Source organism: Lissotriton vulgaris, chromosome 4_1, assembly GCF_964263255.1.
Source record: "Lissotriton vulgaris chromosome 4_1, aLisVul1.2, whole genome shotgun sequence".
Lineage (NCBI taxonomy): Eukaryota > Metazoa > Chordata > Amphibia > Caudata > Salamandridae > Lissotriton > Lissotriton vulgaris.
In genome coordinates this window covers 237,321,734-237,340,842 of record NC_141691.1, presented here as the reverse complement: position 1 = coordinate 237,340,842, position 19,109 = coordinate 237,321,734, and the positions used below count along the sequence as shown (strand labels likewise).

Genomic DNA, 19,109 nt, shown 5'->3' with positions numbered 1-19,109 from the left:
GACCCTGGCACAAAGAAGAACAAAGACACAATGGGGTATAGGTAGTGGACCATAAACCCCTGAACTTTAGATCACTTCTGGACCCAAGAGGAAACTTTGCCAAGGAAATAAGCTGTAGAGCTGTGAGGAGAAGTACTGGCCCTTTGCTGTGTGCATTGTGGGGCTGGCCTGCAGTTGCTGCTTCTGCCAAGGAAAGGATAACGACTGGAACTTTGCTAAGACACCTGCTTGAAGAAGAACCTCCAAGGGCTTGTGTGTGCTGGTCTCCTCTTCTGAAGTCTCAGGGACACAAAGACTTCACCCCCAGCTCCACTGAACTCTACTGCTGAGAGTTCTAATCTCCCACGCGGTGCCTGCTCCTCAAGTTTTGGGCCTCTGGAGGTTGTTCCTGCTGTTGGGAGCTGGAAGAGACCTATAAGAAGCAAGCAAAACAATTTCCGACGCTGTCAGCGACGCCACCTTGATGCCTCGACCTGCACTGAGACCAGTGGCACCGCTCGTGAAGTGCATGATGCAACGCCCGGCCTGCCTCACAGCTCCAACGTCCTTCAATGCCTGCCGATGCCTGCAGTTATCGGCATTCCCAACGCCAATACTTGCACCAACTCCGTCACCTGCCACCGCCAGCATCCTGATATCGCGGCACAAAAAAACCTCAGAGAGTGACTCCACGAACTCGGTGACTTCTCATCACCTCACCTGAACTGACGCCTCACCGCCGAGGCAACTGACTTCCCCTGTCCTGGATTCGACACATCGCCTCTTCGCGGACACGACACCTCGCCTCCCCCATGACATCCAGGGAGCCAGCCTCGACCTCAGCACCAATGCCTCACCCCCACGATGCTGTGCATCATCATAGATTTTGTTTTCCAAGATACTGTTTGTTGGGGTCTGTGTGACTCTGTGCCCAACGCCACGCACCTCGCGAGCGGCGACGTACTTTGGATTTATTGCTGTAAAGACGTCGTAATAGCCCCAGGTGAAGCTATTTGTTTTCTAGAGTCTTTATTTTGGAAATATCTGTTTTCAAGTGCTATTTGACTACATGTATTTTAGATTGTTATTGTTTTGGTATTGTTGAGTTTAGATAAAGATACTTTATCTTTTCAAACTGGTACGGTGTGCATTTGTGGTGGTATCACTGTGTTACTGTGCGTTTTGTGTACAAACTCTTTACATATTGCCTTTGGGAGAAGCCTGTCTACTCGTGCCAAGCTACCAAGGCGGTGAGCAGGGGTTATCTAAAGTGTGTATCTTCCTTACCCTGACTAGAAGCAAGGGTCCCTACTTAGACAAAGGTACATACCTCGGCTAACTAGAGACCCCCAGTTCTAACAATTTGCATTAGTGGAAAATAAGATTTTTAGTTACCATACCAATTTAACAACTCATAGTATGCTATTGGTCATGCCTGACACTTGGTTTTATATTTTATTTGCGAGATTGATCTTTAGGCCAAAGAAGGCAGGGATGTTATCCATCAACCGCGAAGCTTCAGTTTTAGATCCATTTAGGTGCATCCAGCTCTACTGCACTCATGTTTCTTGTCAGATATTTAGATTGTTCCATTGTTTAGGTGAACTATCACCTTCTATTAGTATTAGTAATAACATACCTGGTGTAGGGCTCCAATTTGAGACTTTGCTAATGTGTCACTGACACATGAGCTTAAATGTGTGTTTTAAAAAAGGTTGGGTCCTTACCAGTGGATTTCCCATTGAGAAATAATAATTTTGTTTTTCCTTTTTTTTCTTTTTATTGACCAGCTGTGTGTAACATAATATGAATACCACATGAAAAAAACATGCAGATAAAATATATTAGAAGATGTCAGAATATGTCTTGGTTGGCTTATTGCATAGATAAATTATACCCATGTCCAATACCAAGAATGCAAATGCTTCAATCTATCTGATAACAGCATGATGCAAAAGTGCAAAAATGCATAAGTACAAAACATAGAAACATAGAAGCTCTCAGTACTGATCAGGAGATAGCAGTCTTAAAGTCACAGAGTGCATCATGCAGAACTTTGTCCAACTAAGTAAAGTGTGCAAAAATACATGATAAATGCCTGACCTCTCACAACCCAACTGGCAATATTTCAGTAATGGAGTGCATTGCACAAGACTATTTCTGATAGCGGCCAAAATGCAAAGTATGAATACTGTAGAGACTAATTAATTCCTGTAACCCTAGACGGAGCTTAAACATCATCATCGTATTGTATCATTAATGCATGATCGAGATACAGAAGTGTCAAGGGTAGTGTCATTAGCAGGATAAGTGCAAAAGATTAATTTGTCCGCATTACCCCTCGCCCTTGCATCAGCGCCTGTGGTGCCACATTACCACACATAGCTACACTTGTGGCCCCTCAATAGGGCCCCCACCCCGACTTGTACCCCTTAATCTATTTGATTTCTTTACCTACAAAGAAATAAAAAAGGAAGAAAGGGGGAAGTGAAAGAGAGAGAAAGAAGAAAAAGGAAATTCAAGACAAATTATTGACCATTAATCTGACATTTTAGAAAAAAATTCCAGAGCCTCTTCTGAATTTATAAAGAGATGGAACTGCCCTTTTACAAGCACCTTCAACTTCGACTGCTGTACCACAGATTCCTGTACACACTGAGGGCCTCCTTTACGAGTATAACTTTTTTTGACCCTCCAGTGGCACATTGTGCTGGCCTATATTTACAAGGCCATGCAAAGCCACTCTGCATGGCTTTTCCTGGCCTTGAAAATATGGTCGCCTTTCACACATTACTCTTCATGAAGGGGCGTTTCTTGGGTGTTGCTCTGGGTGTTCCCATGCAACACTCATTGTCTGACGTATTCCCAGATTTACAAGGTTTGGTAAGCCTGGGAATGAGTCAGATTCCTATGCCTCCCCAAGGGAGGAGTAGGGGAGAAGCAACTAGGAGAAATATCTTCATTTCTCCTCTTTTTTCAGTAACTCTTCCACCCCTGCAACGTAGGCACCCTTGCACCATGGAGCAAGGGTACCTGCACCAGCGCATGGCAGTCCATTGTACACCAGTGCAGGGGTCAAGGACAAGAATATACTGTATCTCATAGATACAGCTCATTCCTGACACTTTCTTGACATAGGGCAATGCAGCAAGGTCCCTTGCAGCAGTGCCATGTGCCATAACCTCATAAATAAGGCCCTGAGTTCTATACATGCCCTCAAGTCTTATGAACTCCTTTCAGCGACATGCAGAAGAAGCCGACATGACTGAGAAGATGCTATACTGGATATTTTTTAAGGTGGAAAAGCCTTTCTTCTCAATTTCTTTTGTCAGAATCTGATCTTTGATACAATAAACCTTTCAGCGACATGCAGAAGAAGCCGACATGTCTGAGAAGATGCTATACTGGATATTTTCCAAGGTGGAAAAGCCTTTCTTCTCAATTTCTTTGGTCAGAATCTGATCTTTGATACAATAATCAGCAAAATTCACTAGGATGGTTCGTGGATACTTTGAATTGGGTAAACACTGAGCTGGTACACAATGGGCCCTCATGATAAACAAATCCCGTGCAAAATCAGGCAATACATGGGCTTCGATCAAAGAGCCCACCCATTGAGGCACATTCTTGCTTTCACCCCCCTCTGGAATGCCCACCAGGTGGAGATTGGAGCGTCTTGTATAGTACTCCAGCTCTTCAACCTTATTGTTCAGCTATCCCTTTTTCTTTTCCTAGTTAAGCATTCCTTGCTGCACTGATTCAATCTTGTCTTCAGCATCCGATATCCTAGAATCAGGCTCTTTTATTCTAATAGGCACTTGTGACATATGTTCCTATATTTTTGTTAATCGCTAATGAAGAGATGCAACCTCTTGTGCCTGTGAAAGCCTAAACTCTCTGAATTCAAGCACTATAGTATCAAGTATTCTTTTCAATGAATCTGAGCAACTGTCTCTCTGTTGGCAGTCACCCCTTGTTCATCGCTAGATTGAGCAAAATTGGGCAAAACATTGCAAGACAATGCGACTGACCCGTACCTAATCTGGAAACTGATCCAGTATCTAACAGTGTAATAGCCTACTAAAAATAGGTAGGGATCTCACTCACTGTGGTAGTCTGTTTGTGTGCTCCTAACTTTAATAGTTGTACAACCTTTGTCATTTTCTTCACACAGAGTGAGCAAGGGGGGGGGGGTCACCTAGCTGTGTTCTACCAAAACAATGGCCATGCACAAAAGGGCAATCAGGCACGCAAAGAAGAAAAGAGGGAAACCAATTAGAGGTCCTTCTGGGAAATTCAAAGATATTAGAGTAGACGCCTCACCAACTAAATAGTGACATGCTTCATCATAGGCACCTATTTCTACCATTGCCTGCACTAACTTTGCCATCACAGTGTCCAAACAAGTTTTGCTTGCCTTACAAGCAGTAGGAATTGCTTGGGCCTTGCTTCATTTATTGCTCCACTTATTAGACTTATTGCAGCCTCCATCGTAGTCCCTGCTTGCTCCCCCGAATTTCCATTGATCAATGCCACCACTATGGGGATTTCCTCAGAACCTTAAAATCAATCTCTGCAGACAGATTATGCCTTTCAAATTCAGTCTCCCTCTCACTTCCCCTCTGGTTGCTTGGCCTGCTAGCATTTAGCTGTGATGCCATTTTGAAATGCATTCCAGATTGTTGGCTGAATGTGCACAAGTGGATATACTTCGCCTGTACTATTGATAACCCCTATTGATAACCTGTGGTGTGCTCTGGTGCCCATCACTGATGCCCATCACTTACAACCTCCTCCACAAATTAAGCATTGCAGTTGGTTTGTCTCAGATACATTTTCCAAACGTTATCTTTGAAGTGTCCTTGTGATAGCTACAGTCGCATTTCTTCAAAAAATGAATGAAACTGTAACTCTATAAACAGTCATGCGCTCACTCTACAGCAAAGCTTTCTCTGATTTTGTGAAGAAGTTAATTTCAGAAATTATGGAAACAATTTTGAGATATGTATGCTAGAAGCTGCCCCTGAACATGGATAATCTGGATAGTAGCAGCACTGTTATTTTAATTTTCTAGGTGCCTCCCTTGTGTGCTTCCCCTTGTTTTCTTGTATTTATTTCTCTACCTGGTTTTACTAATTTCATAAAGCACTGGTATAAATATGAGATATGCCCTGATGTATGCAACTTGCTTTGTGGGCAGTTTGAATTATTCTAATGAGTATTAGTTGTTTGATTTTTAATTTCTGTAAACACACGGTCCTACTGTGAGAGAGTGGGAAGGGCTTACCCTTATTTGCCTATATATTATAGAATCTTGAAGGGAGTGTCCACGTGTTGATAAATGCCTCACATAGATTCGCTGATTACAAAACATATGGAAATTATTGGTCATGATGTGCACTTGTTCCAACCTACTAGTACTCAATAACTAAACATGGAAAACTGCACTAAAATTACTACAAATATTTCATGGCACAGGTGTTGTATTTTTTGTAATTCACAGACTTTTCAAGGTGCATTGCACTGATGCATTTTTCTGGCTGACGCCATTGGTGTTCCCGGAGCACGGTACCTGGATTATCACTGCCCTCTGTAAAGCTGGTGTGCATGGACTGGAGCTGCTGCCGGAGCCCAGGCGGAGGTGTGGCAGTGCATGCTGCCCAATTGCTGCCCAGCTCAGGTTGGTCTGCTGACATTCACTTTTCTTTTTTCTGTCCTCGTGCTGAAGTGAAAAATGAGATGGGGTGCATTAGATGTGATATACAGATAATATGTCTCCTGACAACATTAACCATTCCACATGGTTGTATGACACAACCACGCTTTCCTTTCCTATATGTTCCTTAACAACACAGGCGGAACAACGAATGTGTCGGAACCACGAATTCCATTTACAATGCAAGTTGTTACAATAACTTGCCTTAGGGGTGCGCTGAACTTTGGAATAGTATAATTTACTATTCCAACTTTAGTCCCTGCAGCAGTAAGGAAGGTGTTTGACTTTAAAGTCCAGCGCCCCTTTACCTAACACACATCGTTGTAGCGACTTGTGTTGTAAATGGAATGCATGGTTCAGGCGGATTTGTTACGCCTAAGTTGCAAAGGCTAACCGTTGTTCGGCGGTCGTGGTATTTGCTATTTCCCATTCCACACATCTCAGGTTGTGAATCACCCTGTGACACTGAGGTGTCATTCTCAGCAATGTACATTAAGCTGGATTTAATTTGAATTCTCATAAGTGATGACCATAAGGTACTTGACACCAAAGTTAAGAGTCATTTTTTGCTAAAATAATGACAGAATGTTCATACATTAACAAACGCCTGAAAACCATGATTAATAGATTCGTATAGAGATTTGTGAGCATGGTCTGTATTGTTCAGAGACTGGGTGGGGTGTTTAAGGCTGCATCGCTTGAACAGTCATGATAGTGAACCCTCTGGGATAGTGTATGCTGTGGCGAAAGTAGTTTCTAAGAGAATGGGAAGCAGACATCATCAAATTAGTGATTCATTGAAGTCTACTGGGAACATTACATATGAAAATGTTGTAAGATTTGATTTTTTTTAAGTTTAAATGTATAAAAGCATAATTTTCCTTGCACTCAAGGCCACATCTTCAAATTATTTGAACTATAAACTACAGCAAGAAAAGCATGGTTGGCTCTCCCCTCTTGGTAGAAACATCTGCCACTGCAGGTTTTCACAAAACTGAATTGTTTAAACTATTGACAGTGAATTATTCTCCCATTCAGGGTAATACAAGCACGTCCACAAAAGTGTCCAGCTCAATTCTGGATCAGAGATCAGAGATCAGAGATCGATTTCAACTTTGGCAGCAACCTGGGTGATCGTACAAGTCCGAGAGTGCCCATGTGAAGGCCCGCTTCACAGCACAATATTATTGCAAAGGACTTGCAAAGGAAACGGGGATCAGTGTGGGAGGTACAGGCGCACATGAGGACATGGAGTTAAGTTTAAGCAGTGAACTGGAATGAGAGAGATCATGTCTCATTTTACAAACCATACCACGAAATCAGATCTAGAGATGGAACGAAAACGGCAAAGAGACCAAATGCATGCTGGGATCTGAAAAATCACTGTTTTGCTTTTTAGCCACCACTGTGCCCTGGTAAACATTTACAAGACAATAAAAAACAACGAGAAAATAAAAAGAAAAATAGAAAAGAATTGTGATTTATCTTTTCATTCCTTTATTTGACTTTTTTCCTATAAATATTTCCTTGCCTCAAAACTATTTAATTTTCAGGCCTGGGATGGAGACAGCTCGCAAATTGTCATTCACATTTTGTTTCCCCAACCAGCATGAGCAAACAGGTAAGCCTACTTCAGTCAGTGGCTCTCTTGTACTGTGATGGCAAAAACTTAATTACCAGTGCGCATCTGCATAGAAAGAAGTGCAATCACTTCCTGCACCCGCCATCCGGAGTTGCCAATAGTAGCCAAATGTTCAAGAAAAATGGAAGGTGCACTTGTTGCGGAGTCAATCAAGCAAGCCAAATTAGTTCCAAAGTTACTTCTTTTATTTAATCAATCTTTAAAACTGGCACACTGCCAGCGCGTTTCGTTCCCAATTTGCCAGAGGGACTTCATCAGGACTCTTCAATATCCAGATGAATAGTAGATATGATTAAAAGGAAAAGTAGGTGTGGACCTCAGTGGGCCCAGTCAGCCTCAAAAAGGACAACACATGTATGATGAGAATCTAACACCAAAGAAATGGATAGTTCCAAATATCTAGAATAAATATTAGATATCAAGCAAGGTCCAATTCACCACTATTACTTCGAGCGACTTTCTGACTCACGAGTCCTCATGTACGACTCATCCCATAATAGTTTATGGCTTGTCATTTCTTCATCGTAAATCAATACATTCCCAGATGCCATGACTGTTTCCTATGATCGGCTCCTCTCCTGACATCGTTCCAGCTTCCCCAGCGATCAGTTGCAGTCTCTAGCTACTGGCTAAATCACGATCTCGTATATGAATCTAGCTTAATAGACGTTGTTGTTTAAGAACTTTAACCGCAGATCATGTCTCATTTTATAAACCATACAGTGAAATCGGAACTGGAGATTGAATGAAAACGGCAAAGAGACCTAATGTAGGCTGAGATCTGAATAATCACTCTCTTGCTTTTTAGCCACCACTGTTCCCTGGTAAACTTTTACAAGACAATAAAAAAAAAACTAGGAAATAAAAGAAAAATAGAAAAAAGTTATTTATCTTTTCATTCCTTTATTTGACTTTTATCCTATAAATATTTCCTTGCCTCAAAACCATTTAATTTTCAGGTCTGGGATGGAGACAGCCCGCAAATTGTCATTCACATTTTGTTTCCCCAACCAGCATGAGCAAACAGGTAAGCCTACTTCAGCCAGTGGCTCTCATGTACTGTGATTGCAAAAACTTAATTACCAGTGCGCATCCGCATAGAAAGATAGAAATATGTGCACTTCAGTGCCAGGCCTAGAGGGCCAATACTTTACTTTTGCAATATTTTTTTAATTTCCATTCTTTATCTTTCTCATTTTTTTCAGTCATCCTTGTGTTTTTAAAATATGTCTTCACCTGACAGTAATTTAAAGGCAATGGTCAATTTTATTTTCACCAGTTAGAATCATATTTTCCTGTGATGGGCATTAGAACTGAAAAGAGTTTTCAAATCTGTTTTCAGTACACCTGCCTGTCAAAAAGCACCTGTGTTGTTTTATTTAAATTATATGCTTTTACTTTATAAATGTTTATTCAGCTATATAGCCATAAAAGCACATACAACCATCACAGAATAAAATATATACAATCAATTTGATAATAATACAATAAGACGAGAGTTCAAAACTGTTAATTCCATTGTATTTCAGTTCAATGTACAATTCCAAAGCAATAATATTTATACACTGATAGTATTTTAATGCACCACTAGGAGCCAGTATTGAGGTCCTCATAGCTATCAAAGCTGTCAAGCTTCCCATTACGCGTGTATTCTTTTTTCCTGAGCTTCAACATGCATAACACAAAGCATAAAACTGCAAAGATGATGAGTTGCCTAACATCACTTCTCAGATTCCTAAATACTACTCTGTTGTCCCTTATTCCCAAATTACAACATTGCGGAATAATCCAATTCCTTCTATAACCAAGATATGCTGGACAAAAAACTAAAATATGTTCCATCGTTTCAGTGCCCTCGATACAGAAAGGACAAAACCAATCAGACTCTATGGGAACATGCTTCCATTTAGCTGTAAAAGAGTAAAGTGATAGGATCCTTAATTTCAAATAAAGTGACAGGAGACATTTTCCGTAGTGCATTCCTCTTTTTAAAACTCTTTTTATTTGCATTTCTTGTAAAGTGTACAGCATTAACATAAAGTGCAGTGCAATACCTATCATCAAGTCTACTGTTCGATTCGAAATCCCATTACATTTCCAACAATCACTGTACATAAACCGCAATCACATGGAGGGAGGGGAGGATGGAGGGCACCCAACCAAGAAATAACCACAAGAGCAAACGTACTACAGGACTCAATGTCTGGACTGAAATGCTAATGGCCAATGTTATGTTGCTTATGATTACCCTTTTGTGCCTACCTCTGGAAACCCTTCTGACTCCCTCCCCCCCTCCCGGGGCATTTGTCTTTCTCCTGTATGTCACTTGGCTTATCGCGTTCATGTATATGACATGCACCATGTAAATATAATTTTCAATAAAAATTTACTGAAATAAAAAAAAAGCCCGCCACGACATTACCTGGAGCAAAAGGGAGTACTTGTCTTTACCTAGATCGGGGAGCGTTAAACTGCAATGTACATTACAGAGCATCATTACGCATCACAATCTTGAGATCAACATCACCATGTACATATATCACAATCGCTGTTATGTTACATGTCCTCTGCAACAGCAGAATCTAGCCAATTCCCAAAGGGTTCACATATATCTCGAGGGCGAGATCTTGTTGGCAAAAGTTCCCAATAGGTTATCAGCTGTGCCCTGCAGTATGTCACACCTGCAGCCCACTCCCTCATTGTGGGAGGCAGGGCCGGCCCCCAGTGTATAGCAACCTGTCGTTTGGCCATTAAAAGTAGCATTTCCTGTAGTTTGCATAATGTAGGTGGCACTGTCTCTATAACTCCCAATAAGGATACCAGTGGCGTGCAGGGTAGATCCAGCCCAGTGATAGCTTTTATATGGCGTAGTATGTTTATCCAATAGTTTGCTATTGGTCTACACTGCCATGCTCTATGTAAATAGATTCCCAGGGAGGCATCACACCTCAAACAGCCGTCTTCCTCTCATAGCCCCATCTTATGTAATTTTATGGGTGTGCGATAGAGGCAGTGGAGATACCTAAAGTGGATGAGCTGGAGGCGGTAATTGGCTGACAATCACTATATCTGTCTACATCTGGGATCCCACTGCTTATCTGTGAGGCTTTCCCCCAGATCCTCCTCCCAGGCCCTATGAGAGGTTGGGACAATGATCGGAAACGATTTCTGAGTAATTTTATAAATACGACATATGAGTTTCCGTCCCGATTCCACCATCAATACATTTTCTAATGCCGGCAACATTGGCGGCGGCTCTAGAAATGTGGGGAATTTACTCTTGCAGGATGAAGGGATCTGATAGTATGTTAACATATCTAGTGCTGAGGGGGTGTGGGGTTGCACATTTACTGTAGTGTGAAAAAAGTGTCTTTGGGGTAGAGATCGCCGCCTTTCTTTATGTTATGCATGGACGCGCAGTTCTGTGCTCTTAATTCCAGGAGCGGAGGAATCGGCGGATTGTTCAGGAGTGACATGGACGGAGCGAACATTATGTCTAAGTGTGCCCGTTTGTGAATACCCTCCCATGCCCACCTCATAACTTTCACCGTTTCAATTTTGGTGAGGGGGGCGTTTATATTAGTAGAATCATGCTGTGGACAATGGGAGAGGTGCTGCCCTATCTATTTCAATTGCAATGTGGGGCTGGAAAGGTGTGGGATGCACCCAGTAGTGTAAGAAATGTGACTGTGCACTATATGTGTAGAGGACAAAGTCCGGGGCCGCCATTCCACCCTGCGCCTGTGGAAGTATCAATACTGCCCAGGATATCCTCGGCTGGCCACCCGCCCACACCAGTTCGATCATAAGTGACCGGAGGTGAGTAAAGAAATGTACTGTGAGTGAAAAAGGAATGTTTACAAAAAGGTATAAGAGTTTCGGCAGTCGCAATCGCGAATATTAACGGCGACAAGGGGAAGCCTTGTCTAGTGCCCAGTGTAATGACTGTTGGCTCCGAGATCAATCCATTGATCCGTAGCTGCGCAGTGTGTCGCGTGTAAAGAAGTTGAATTTGTTGGATAAAAAGTGGGCTCAGACCCAATCTTCTAAGAAGCGGGAACAGGAATCCCCATTCCAAAGAATCAAACTCCTTAGTGCCGTCTAAAAGAGCCGCAATCATGGATACATGGGGAGCGAGGTAGTGCAGCAGCCCAAATAGCCTTCTTAGAATGTGGGAGGGTGATCTACCCGGCACGAAGCCAGTCCGGCCGTACTATCAATGGTAACAAGGGCTGCAGCCTAATGGCCAAAAGTTTGGCGAAGATCTTGGCGTCTAGATTTATTAATGAGAGTGGACGATAGGAGTCACATTGTTTAGGTGTCCTTGTCAGGTTCTATAAGAGTGATTATAATAGCTTTGAGCATCGAGCCAGGAAGGATTCCCTCCTGCAGTGCCTCCTGGTATAGCGCCAGGAGGTAAGGGGCTAGTAACCCCGAATATTCTTTGTAGAATTTTGCGGTGAGGCCATCCGCACCCGGCGCCTTATCCGTCCGCATGCTGCCAATGACCTGTCGCACATCTTCTACAGAGAATGGTATGTCGAGGTACTCACCATGCACTCTACTGAACCATAGCAACTCTATGGAATCAAAGTAGGCCTCAAGGACCAAATCTGGTGGATTTCTTTGAGGGATACATAGTTCTGTATAGAAATCCTGCATAGTGGCGAGAATATCCAGTGAAGAGTGCACCACTCAGCAGGGGTATTAAGTGCTGTGATGAAGGTGGAGCCTCTAGGTGGGTGCAGGAGACTCACAAGTGTTTTGCCTGGTCTGTCTCCGTCTTCATATCTACGTACATGTTTGTGTAGGAATTTTACCTCCCTATCTGCCTCATCTTGATATTCTGTGAGTATACTAGGGATCTGCCCCATTATGGTGGCTGAACGTGTTGTGAAATACTGTGCCTCCGCGAGTGCTAGCTCAGGCTACCTCTAATGTCACAGAGTAACCTGATCTGCCCTGCTATGCAGTGCCCCTGAATGACCACCTTGAATGCCTCTCAAAGTGTGCCGGCAGTATCCACAGAGCCTACATTGTATTGAAAGTAGTCTGTAATCTGCGTGTGGAGCTCTTCCCAGAAAGCTGCGTCGAGCAGAGCGTTAGGCGGTAGGCGTCACATAAATGGCTGTATGTAGGGTTTGGGTACCTGCAAAGTCAGTGTGACCGGTGAGTGGTCCGACAAGGTGCGGGCATGATGGGTCACATCCGTCACCCAGGAGTGGAGGTCTTGAGATGTGAGCCAGAAATCCATGTGTGACAACAAGCTTGATGCTGCTGTGTAATGCATCTGCCCTCCCGAGATCTAGGAATAAACACCTGCCATGTATCAACTAAGCTATAGTCAGCAATCAGTCCCTTCAAAACTGCGGCAGCCTGCGAGTGATGTGTACGGGAGGTGCCAGCTCTGTCCTCCTCAAACGACAGTACAGTGTTGAAATCGCCGCCCCAGATTAATGCATCTCCCATGGATTGTATGTGGTGCCATACCTGCTGGAAGAAAGTGGTGTCCTCCACGTTGGGACCATAAATGTTGGCAATGAGAACCTGTTGGTGAAATAGTGTACCCAGTAACAGTAGATATCGCCCTTCAGGGTCACTGACTACCTTGGCCGTCTGCCAGTGGATGCCCCGCCTAATTAGTGTGGCCACTCCCCTGGAATAGTTTGAGGAGCAAGATGTATGTACCTCACTCCATCTAGTGGATTTCAATCTATCACAAGCAGTACTTCTCAGATGGGTCTCCTGTAGGAGGCACACATCTGCAGCATGCCTAACTAGATATGACTGCACCAGCCGTGACTTTCTGTGGTCATTTAGGCCACGCACATTCCACGTGATGCAGGTCAATTTGGGCATTAATGTCTGTGGGAAGATATGTCTCTATGGCGACCAGTGTCTTGGTTTGTGAGGTGTACTTTCAGTGCCTCCCTGCAGTATCCCTCCTGCTGTATGGGGCGAACTCCGGATAATGACAAGTGGTCCATATTTGCGAAATAGCCAGTAAAGAATAAGCTATGCACTTCAATAAACAGGAACTAGCACTAGCCTGCCCAGCCCACCCACGACCCATTCTCACCCCATAGCAACCCTGGGCGTAGCCACAGCTGTTTGGTAATCCAGCAGAGTGTGTGGTGCATATAGAACGGGCAAGTGGTACGCTGACCACCCAGGGCAGGTGCAATATGAAACTTGATGTGTACTGCATCAAACAGCACAAAACAAAAACAGCAATAACCCCCACCCACCCACCTCCCACACCAACCCCCAATCAGGTTGTGCATACCCTAAACATCCCATTACAAACAGAGGCCCTCAAAGCCCATGGCTAAAGGGAATCCTCCCGAGGGGGCGAATATTTGGCGGCAAACTACCCTGTCACAGGAGCAACAGGGGGGCCGAGTAGAATTACTTACTACCAGGACATTTGAAATGTAAATAATTTGTATAGCTTGAGGGACATGTGACTGCGGGCTGTGTACCACACATCAGGAATACAAGCCATCGCACAAAATTGACATTGTCGCTTAGCTTGATGCTTAGCAAGGGTGCAGCTACCGAATCTCTCATCTGCTGCTTACTCACCGTCTGTTTTGCAAACTTCAAAGCAGAAATGTCCTCAGTGAAAATCATAGGTTTGCCCCCAGTCTGGATCCTGAGCTTTACAAGGTAAAACATAGCATATTTTGTGCCAGACCTTTGGAAGAGTTTCTTGGCAGGGATGCATTCTTATCACACGGCCTGGACAGCCTGCATAAAGTCTGGGTAAAAAGCAATGTTATTTCCCTGGTGTTGTATGTCCCTCTTTTCCCGGGCCAGCCTTAGAACAGTGTCCCTGTTTCTGTAGTTTAAAAGACGAGCCAGTATCTGCCATCGCTGGGCCCCGGGGGTAGGGGGGTTGGGTCCCAGGGTGCAGTGTGCTCCTTCTAACAGGAACATCTCTGACAGGCCAGAACCAAACAGATCTCGTAGCAACCCTTTGATATAGTGCTCCATGTTTGCTATGTTCCTAGATTCTGGAATGCCTGTGATCCAGACTTTGTTTCTTCTTGACCTCGCTTCAAGGTTGCTTGCTTTGATTACTTCAAGCACCTTGTCCATGCGGGGTAGATGCTCGTGCGTTTCAACTTGGCGGTCATCTGATGGTGATCTGATGGTTTCCAATGTATCAATACGGGATTCATGCTGATCTACTCTTTGTGAGACATGATCCATTTGCAGCACAATGGAGTCCAGTTTAGAATCGATGTTCTGCAAGCTGACCTTTACCTCTCTCAGCATGGTTTTGATGTCATCCTCCTGTTCAGGCTCTAGCTGCGTCTCGAGCACCACGGTGACTGGCGTCGGCTTCATATCCTGTAGTCTTGTGGTGCATTTTCAAAGGTGATCTTGGCTTATTTATTATCCGGTTACCCATAACGGCACCCCAGTCATAGCGCACACTTCAAGCTGTGAATTATTTGGTTGGAGCCTCAGCAAGCAGCCCAGTCTCTTCGTGGACAGGGATAGAGGAACCTGGCCAATAGGCAGGCCCTGATCCCAGCATCGCTCCGATCGAAGTATGAACTCAGGCCCACCATGCCAGACAGAACCAAAGAAGCCGGCAAACGAGATTGTGCAGTTCAGATATGGCCACGACCTAGGACGACACAGAGTGTTACCTCCCACTTCTGCCAGGCTACAAGAGACCTCCAATGTCTTTTTACTGTTCACCGCTATGCTCTCCCACTGTCCAGCCAGCAATATCTGTGTGTGCTGAGTTGGGCCTCCACCTCATCCATCAATCACCGGCAATCTAGCTGCAGTAGGCCCTCTCTGGCATGGCCATAAGTTAATTACCCACTTTCATGTATCTGGGTGCTGTTTTCGGGGGTCTCACTACATTTGTCAGAAAGAACCGGTTGTGCAGCTGTAATCGGCACACTCTCATGTTTGCCTTAGTTTGGTCCCACTGTGGCGTGTATTTCCCCCCTTTGTTTAAAAAAAGTTGCCAAACCTGAGGGGGTTCACATCAGCGCGTCGTCAATGACCGGCCAGCAGTATGATGGTGGGCCACGTGGAGCCCTCACTTCGGCCACCCACGGCAACGGTATTGCAGCTGCGGCCAATCTCCCTAAAAATCGGGGGGGGGGGGCGGAGGGGTGCCAGGGTCAATCCTCTAGCTGTTTACAATGTGAGTCTCAGAGCCTGTCCGCTCCGCCCAGCCAGCACGCCCAATAGTAAAGGGGACTCCGGCTCCCTCCGCACGGGGTCCCCTATGTAAAGTTGCACAGTACCTTGAGGGAGCGAGGGCGCTATGCATGCCCGATGGTGGACACTGCAGATGCCCCGGGCCATACCCCAGTTCACACACCACCGTAGCCGCCCCTTCGGACATCCTCGATCCTGGAGCGTACTCTGCCCTGGGCCTCGAAACCAATGCAGTCCTGCGCAACAGGGGAGACGATCCCGGATCTGCCAGGCAACTTCCCGCTCCGTTTGCCTCTACAAGTTGGCACAGCGTCGCCCAGCCAACGCGACCGGGGTCGCCAACAGCAGCAGTTGCACTTTGTTTCTCCCCCGAGCATGGCAAACCTCCCGGCACCACAAACCGTCAGCCCCAGCCTAGGGGCAGCACTCGTCGTTCCCTCGGCGTCCGAGGCACTCTCACCGCTCCACAGCAGCCCTGGCAGTTGGCCCCAGCTCCAGCAGCTCTTGATTCGGCAGCATGATGGGCCTGCCCTCTCTCACCGGCCTCCCAGGCAGCCGCTGCCCCGCACAGGCCTCAGGTTCACGAGGTACGTTACCAACGGTAAGCGACAGTCCTCTGCAGGGCTGAATATTTTAATCAGTGCTGCATCGCCTCAGCACTTTGCTCCCTCCAGCTAGAAGGTTGGATGGGCAGTATTTTGTCGGATATTTGCCGGATAATGTACTAGGCTGGCAAAGCCACTTCACGAAGCGGCCATCTTGCTGCTCGGCTCGGCCACGCCCCCATAGTGCATTTATCTTTGAACTCAAGAAAGGAGGCTGTGAGGGTGCCTACATTAGATTGCCCTAAAAGGGATTAATGCGAATGCTGCCAGTATATGCCCTTGATCTTTGCTTTAGATACCATGTTGGCCTCCATAGGTGTAGTCAATAGGTTCCCTCACCAAATCGGAAATAGACATTGTTTTATAAATGTAAGGCAAGAAATCTTAGATGCCCTGGGTAACCCCAGTACTTTCTTCAAGACCTTTCAATTAAAAGTGAATACTGGGTCGCCCAAAGTCTACACCAATACAAAATGGGTCTGAATTCTATTTTGTCAGGGATCAATCTCATTGGGGTTAGTGGAGCACTTTAGGAAGGTTAGTTAAACATCGCATAAAGTGATTTTCCACTGTCAACAGGGATCTTACATCCTTGTGGCCCCAGAGCTCTGCTCCTTAGAGAGCCGCCTCAAGGGCTTGGAGGGTTTACATTTATAGGGCTGGGATGTAGGACGAAATTGGGAACCCTGCTACAACTTCACAATTCCCCCTGAGTGTTGTTCTAACTTTATACTACATTTAATATCATAGTGTTGCCAATCAAAATGTTCAGTAAGGGTGACCCCCAGATATTCAAATGTATGAACTCTCTCCAGTGGAATCCTGTTAAGTGTAGGGTTGGTTCTGGTGGATGCACAGGGTTAAAAACAATGAACTTAGTTTTCCTGATGTTGATCTTTAGGCCCTTCTGTTTGCAGAAGGACTCAAACTAATCCAAATGAATTTGAAGGCCCATAGGTGATTTTGTGATCAGGGGTGTATCATCTGCAAACAGAAGGGCGAACCATGACTTCAGCTAATCTTGGGGCGTCCTTCTCACACTTCTCTAGGTGAGTTACCAGATCATTAATAAATAAAATCAATATGTTTGGGGTGAGAACACAGCCTTACCGAACATCCCTATTAACTGGAATGGGATCACTCATCTCGCCTTAGGACCCACATCTGAATTTAGCAAAATTATTGCAACTATTGTTTTTTTAGCATTCTTCTTGCAGGCATAAGGTTAGGCGACAACATGTTTTCTTGTACACCTACTTCTTATTTTTGTGGAATATGCTTTCAGTAAAAAAAAAAACTAATGTCGGAAAAAAATAAACACATTACTCAGCTCACCAGTTTGCCAAGGTACTACCTATTGGCTTTGCCAGTGCTTGCTTTAAATTCGAATGTTTTTAGCTTTTACAAACACTGCGTTTGTACAGCACGCACTGACACAGCTTTACGGCTTCCAATCCACATATAATACAAGCATCAATATGAATAATCTCGGCGCACATTGCATTTATATCTCTCTAAATACAACATTGAAAAATGAGATGTTGGTTGTGCTGTAGTGGAAGACCAATGAAAACGTGTTTCAATTAATCCTTTGTTCAAGAACACACTCGGAGCGTATGGCTGACTCAGAAGTCCTCTGCCATTGCTGGTGAAACTTCACAAGGTGTTTCTCAGCAGCACTTCCGGTTCACCGCCGCTTATCACGCAGGGGCTCTCGGAGGCTTTTTCCTGGGGAAATGCTTTGTTCAGCACGCTTTCCCTTTCCTGCACACATTATCTTGCATGCAGTGACGCGTTCGTGACTTACTGGGCTTACAAATTCTTCCTATAACAGTGAGGATTGGGAACTGTGGCAATGCAGCTGAATGCAAACATGTAAATGAACTAAAGTACAGCACAGGAGCAAATGTACAGATATTTTAAAATATGGTGTCAGTTTCAGTAGATCTCTGATACAGTGCATGTATGATATCTCATATATATCAAATCTAAAATTGCTTACTCAGTTTTGGTTGTGGATTTGAATATCTCACACCAAATTACATATAGTATGTGATTTTCCTATTAATCACCACCACTATTTCCAAAATCATAATCAAAAGTTAATGCATATCATATTTGGAGAGAATGTGTCCTACCGGCTAGGGCGTTCGACCTCAAAGCTGGGGAACCGAGTTTGAGTCTCGGCAGGGATGCTCAACATTCTCTGATTCTGGGTAAATCACTAATCTCCCCATGTCTAACAAAAAAAATCAATCTGCCTGTAAGGTAACTGGTGCTCATGTAAAGTGTTCTGATACCATTGGGTCTAGTTCACGCTATATAAAACGCTGCAAATAAAATATATTTTTATGGTGCAGAGATCCAGCAACAGAGCTGCCTGGGCTCGGTGCAGCCTCCAAAGCTGCATTTGATTTCCTCTGAGTTCTGGGGAAAATAATATTCTTCCCCCACTGTATAAATGCCACAAATGCAACTGGAAAGGGTTGCACTTGTACTGCATCATTGTGGCATGACATTTCACTCGTTTTTTACATCTTCACTAAGAGCAAATCTTCAAGGGCATACAACACTCACCATGTAGTTCTCAAATTATTCTTGCAGAATCCCTAAATTTTACATGACCATGCCTTCGGCGATCTGTTTGAACCTTGACTAAATGGGAAAATGCATATGTCGCCCATGGGCGAAGCAGAAAACACTCTCTAACCAAATGACAAGAAAGATGCACTCATTCTCATTTTAGAAATCCAGACTTGTAGCCTTTAGAGTAACATAACTAGAGTCTATCACTTTATTGGGCCAATTTGTACAATTCTAACACTTTATAGATGTGTATTCTACATAACTCATCCTCAATGTAATAATCCATCTCAACCTCATGGGTCATGTTCTCTCTATGACTCACACTTTTCTGCCTCTTCGGGTCTTACCAATTGAGTCTTGCCAGTTGGGGACCTATGAACCGTAACCAATA

General features: G+C 44.4%; 1 protein-coding gene across 1 annotated transcript in view; it reads right to left on the bottom strand.

The window, feature by feature from the left end:
* The window catches only part of NRK (Nik related kinase), an 895,726-nt gene that overhangs the window by 316,901 nt on the left and 559,716 nt on the right, over positions 1–19,109 (bottom strand). The window contains exon 15 of the mRNA XM_086918574.1: positions 5,552–5,701. Within this exon, the coding sequence (XP_086774700.1) occupies positions 5,552–5,701 (150 nt within the window). The remainder of the gene's footprint in view (positions 1–5,551; positions 5,702–19,109) is intronic.